This window comes from Prunus mume, linkage group LG2 (assembly GCF_029339155.1).
Source record: "Prunus mume cultivar Tortuosa linkage group LG2, ASM2933915v1, whole genome shotgun sequence".
Classification (NCBI taxonomy): domain Eukaryota; kingdom Viridiplantae; phylum Streptophyta; class Magnoliopsida; order Rosales; family Rosaceae; genus Prunus; species Prunus mume.
The window spans coordinates 3,211,581-3,216,903 of record NC_142699.1 but is presented as its reverse complement, the minus strand read 5'-3'; the positions used below and the strand labels follow the sequence as shown (position 1 = coordinate 3,216,903).

Here is a 5,323-nt window from a genome sequence, read left to right as displayed (position 1 = left end):
TGGACAAGATCTTTTCACATTGAAGAAGACATTGATGAAGTGTTTCCATTCAAATAAATAAAACTTCAACCAAACTTCAGAAACCTTAAGGGCAGTACAACTTTCTCTACATCTCTAGGGGTTAGACACATTTTTATACAAGCACCAAGGATCTAACATAAAACCCAGACACAAATGAGACGAAAACAGATGACTCATTACATGTATCTGAGTAAAGCTTAAACAAAAACGAGAGTAGAGAATCAAATTCGCTAGCCAGACATGAGAGACATGGCTCTTCTAAACTCCAGAGATTTGAGGGCTGACTCGGGGAAATGCTTATCAGGAACCCATAATTCTCCATTTTGGGGCAGCACTAATTGTTGTTGGCTACCCTTCTTAGCTTCCTCACCACCTTTTGCAGATGGGACTTCTTGCTTTTTCTTCACAAATTCAAAAAACTCTGCTACTTGTCGAGCATACCTTTTAAAAAAGTCAAATTGCACAACAAATCAGTCCTGATATGCGATGTTATGTATTTAGGAAAGAAAAAAGAGAGTACCAAAGCAGCACCACAGTAATGTTAACATATTATTAGTATCAGTTGACGAAAAGAATCAAGGTTGCAGAAAACTAATGTTCTAACGCCCTGACTATGTCGTCAATAAACCTGGCCAGGAGATAATTCTCTTAAGCATTAGCATAGTCCCCTTCCACAAGATGGTGGAAGCCTTTGGTCTAGTTAATACTGTAATTTCTTCACTAAAGACATCATTTTATCAGAGGCCCCATGTAATGACAGCCAAATATTAGAATGCAATTAGCCCGACACAAAGAATGTGTTCAGACAACACATTAACAGACTTCAATCAAGATTTGAAGCAATTAGATAAATCCCACATTTGATAATCAAACCCATGCTCGATTATGTTTTTACATGCTGAGTAAAATTAACTTTGCAACTACGATTACTTGGGGACATGAAGCAATTAACTATCAATAATACAGAAGAAGAATGCAACTTTGAGGCATAATTATAGTAGATATTCCAAACAACAGACCTCAAAATAAATCCACAATATAAGAGGACAAGAATCTAACAAACCATATTTCCAAACAAAATCACAGAAATCAGTAAGATTCCCGTGCAAGATTTTAAGGATAGTTATCTTACTGCCTCTTTGCTTCAATGTCTTTGCTAAAATCAATGTTTGGCTCGCAGTCAAGAACCAAAGCAGGAACCTGCAGACCATCAAAGAAAAATAAGCCACAGTCTCAAGATGAGATAACAGAAGGTAACCAAGATCAACATGATACCTTTTGAATACTTGAATGCATATGATCACCCTCCAAATAGAACACACGGTCCCTAATATCAGGAGGTAAAGAGCTGTCCATGTGTAAAGGAAGCTTACTAACAGACAAGACCCCATGATTACCACTCTGGAATGGGAAAAGCCAGCTTTCATGTTTTTCATGCAAGCCGTGGAGATACTCAAGGCTGACTCCACCTTCCTCGGCTCTCTGCCGTAGCTTCATTCTCTTGTGACAAGTATCAGGACTTGCTCTAAGATATATGAAACCATCAGGGATAAGCCCAGGCAAGGACGATACAACTGGGTCAAACCAGGAGTCATAGATGCTGATCTCCATCTCATTCATCCACTTCGCTTCATGAACAGCTCGCACAAAAACCTTTATTATATAACAATGAGATAAATGCATCAGCCTTGAAACACTAAGTTGGGTTTTGCTTCCCCTCAAATGGGATCAACCAAACAGGATGAAAGAACTGAAAAGTTTCAATTGAATCAATTTTGGTCATTGCTAAGTTTTGACGAGATTAGAAAAATTCCAAACTCATTTTGAAATAAAACAATTTTTTCTCCACTCCTAGTGGAGGAGGGTCTGTAGGTATATATAATGATTGAGCAGAGCAGAACAGAACAGTGGAGTTAACAGAACGTCCCCAAACTTCATTGAAAATACTTAGAAACAAAGAAGCAGTATAATTTCAGTTCATCACACTGAGTAAAGAGAAACTGACTAATAACAAAATACTTACCATCCTGTCACTAAAAACACTCCTTTCCATCAACCGGAGGGGCTTGATGCCACCAGAGGATTCTCTCTCCTGCATCAACCTTGTAACAAACACATAATTCTGGAAGGTATAGGCATACCTCTGCGGCTCAGCATAGAAAGCATTCAATATATTAAAATGGTCAGGTCCAACATCCTGCCACTTGTTAATAGGTTCTGGAACCACCTCAACAAGATCTCTTAGCTCAAGTGTTTCATTTGCTATTCTCTGAAGAAATGTTGTCTTTCCAACACTGATATTTCCCTCAACGCAGAAAGTAAGCCGCTTCTTCTGTGTATGCTTCACTTCTGAGTTCGAGCTGTCCTCCTTCAACTCTTCATCAACACTCTCTTTAATATAAGTAGTAATACTCTCAGCATGGTTTTTGTGGATGATTCCTACCGAACTTTGTAAATACTCAACCATCTTCTGACTACCTTTTCCAAAGAACTGCAAGCAGCAGCCCAAAATTCCTTGTCATTATAGAGTCATAAGTGTCCATATATCAGCCATAATGTAACCATTCCATCTATTAAAGAAAGAGCCTTGGTTTCTTTTCAATTTCCAAATGAATGCTACAAAAAATAATCATTCTAAATCACCATAATTTCTCTAACAATAGTCAGCAAAGGTTCAATTATCTACTCAGATCATTTTCAGGCTACTGGGGTTGTAAACAACAAAGCATTAAATCCATCAAACAAAAGAAAAAAAGTACCTTTAACATAATAATTAACTTGTTCAACTAGAGGCCTTCTTATGGACAAATTTCAGTATATTACACAATACCTTATCTCTATACAATTGCTTGAGCTCAGAAACTCCCCCAATACCCTTTTCCACCAGCTTTCTCAAGTTCCTCGGCCCCACGCCAGGAATCGCCAACAAGTCCGGGTTTCCAGCCAATAACCCGCCGCTCCCGGAACTCCTCTGCCGCCTATTACTCAACCTATTTGGCTTCTCCTCCGAACCCTTCTCAGACTCTCCACCATCACCACCGCTCAAATCCTCAAAACCCTCCAAACCCTTCTCTAAACCCTTGCAACCATCTGCTGCCGAAACAGAAAACGACCCATCAGAGCTCGTGTGCAGCCACGCCGGCCGGGACCCCAAACCGGAGTCTTTGAGCACAAGCCAAGCCCGGGACGGGGCTCTGTCATAGACTGAGCAGCGGCAGAGGCCGCAGTTGATGCGATAGGGGATATTGTAAGTGGGTTTGCTGTGAACAGTAGCGGCGAGGGCTGAGCCGCCGCGAAAAGCCGTAGCTGCAGTGTGCATTCTTGAAGGGTTATCAGTTGAGCCCTTGAAAGCTTTTGATAGAATGCTTGAGGCCAAGGGGAGAGAGGAAAGAGGAGCCTTAGCCGAAGTGCACAGAATGGGGCCTGAGGGGCTTATGCGGAGCAGTTTCTGCATCACTGCTAAGCATTTCAGAGACCCTTTTGGATATTTTGTTTCTCTGTTTCACTGTGTTCTTTGTTTTGGGGTGAGAGTGTCAGAGAGAAGGAAATAGAGAGGGAAGGGTTTTCGAAACTGAGAATTGGGGAATTTTTTAGGGTTTTTTTAATTTATAGTTTTGTTTGCAGTCATTGATTACTGATGGAAAGGGGGTTTGTCTTTTGATTGGGGCTGTGGGCTGCGTCACGGATTTAGGGTTTTAGCAAGCTCACAGACATTTTCTTTTCTTTCTTAAAAGGAGGGAAGAGAGACCGAGAGACCATGGACACAGATTTTTAAAGTCCGTAAAGGAAGGAGAGATTGTCTCATGCGGTAACGCTTATTTTTACCCCAATTTCTTCCTCTAGCTGTGATTTTGACACGTACGTTATGGAAATGCATCCAAAATTCGAAATTTACCACAGCGATTTCTCTGTGGGCCCCTTTAGACGGAAGGATTTGAATTTGCACATGTTTGGCAAAACGAGTTGAAGTTATGGAGTTCACTTGAGAGGATTGATCCGTACAAACACTTTTTGGGTACAAGCGATAGTTTAAAAGAGGGAGGGAGTTTATCAAGTCATGCCTTTTTTCCATTAGGTTAGATTTCGTTGATCGTAAATAAGCACTTTAATTATACAAGTTTGTGTTAGGAGTGATTCCGAAAACTAGGACCACATCTTATATTCTCACATAAACCATATAAGACCATCTCCAGCCATGAGCTATATCTCAAATATAGCCCTAAAATAATGCAAAACTCATCTCCAACCATAGGCTAAACAAAATTTGGCCAAATTTGGATATTCTCACATAAACCACATAAGACCATCTCCAGCCATGAACTATATCTCAAATATAACCCTAAAATAATACAAAACTCACTTTGGCCTATGCCAAATTTGTAATGGGCCCATCCATGTACTTTTTAACAGCCAACATTAAAACACACTTTTTAAAAGCTAGATATACATAGATTTTTAAAAGTTTTTGAATGTTTCAATTAGTAGGGGGGTGTATCCAATTCAAACTTTTAATGTATTCAATTTAGACTTTTAAAGAGTATATAAAAGTCTAGTGGTATTCAATTGTGACTTTTAAAAAGTATTTAAAAGTTCGGTGATATTCATTATGACTTTTAAAAAGTATTTAAAAGTTCAGTGGTATCCAAAAAGTTAATGACTTTTAAAAAGTTTATTAAATGAATGACTTTTTCATACTTTTAAGGCTAATTGTTAAGAGCAAAAATCTTGCCAATTTACTAGTGACTTTTATCAACTCTATGAGAGTATTTAAGAATTTGTCATCTCTATGAAAGTCACTCACTTAAAAAAAAGTCTTTATAAGTACGAATTGGATACACCCCCCGTAGTGTTTAAGAAAAAATTATTGGCAATGACCATTGAAGGTCAGACCTACCCACTCTCCTTTTAATAAATAAATAAATAAATGTGGTCAGCTTTTCAAATCTTTTCAAGTGTTGTTTAAAAAATAATAATAATAAAGTCTTGTTCATGACGGTTGGAGCTCAAACATTGAAACCCATCCTTTTTTTTTTAATTGCCTTTGTTGGTTTTATTATTATTTTTTTTAAAAAAAAATTAAAACCTAAAATTTGTCTATAAATACCTCTCACACTCATTTCATTCCACATTTCTTACAAATTCTATCACTTTCTCTACTTATTCACAACTTTCCACACTCTTTCTTGTTGTCAAATATTTTCCACACTCATTTCCTACAAATTTATTTTCTTTACACTCTTTCTTGTTGTCAAATACTCTCCACACTCTTTCTTGTTTGAAAAATGTCCCGGACTTTGAAGGG

The 5,323-nt window shown here is 38.2% G+C and overlaps 1 protein-coding gene across 1 annotated transcript; it reads right to left on the bottom strand.

Moving 5' to 3' along the window:
- DNK (P-loop containing nucleoside triphosphate hydrolases superfamily protein) lies at positions 1 to 3,779 on the bottom strand. Its single transcript, XM_008220812.2, has 5 exons — positions 2,852 to 3,779; positions 2,045 to 2,512; positions 1,297 to 1,674; positions 1,154 to 1,221; positions 1 to 462 (listed from the first exon to the last, which is right to left on the bottom strand). The coding sequence occupies exons 1-5, from the start codon at positions 3,473 to 3,475 to the stop codon at positions 252 to 254; spliced, it is 1,749 nt and encodes a 582-aa protein (XP_008219034.2). The 5' UTR covers positions 3,476 to 3,779; the 3' UTR covers positions 1 to 251.
- Positions 3,780 to 5,323: the final 1,544 nt, after the last annotated feature.

Coding starts and splice junctions, on each gene's coding strand:
- DNK (XM_008220812.2), bottom strand. CDS start 3,475: ATGCAGAAACTGCTCCGCATAAGCCCCTCAGGCCCCATTCTGTGCACT. Junction 1,222..1,296: donor TGCATTCAAGTATTCAAAAG/GTATCATGTTGA, acceptor GATGGTCTGCAG/GTTCCTGCTTTGGTTCTTGA. Junction 463..1,153: donor GACATTGAAGCAAAGAGGCA/GTAAGATAACTA, acceptor CTTTTTTAAAAG/GTATGCTCGACAAGTAGCAG.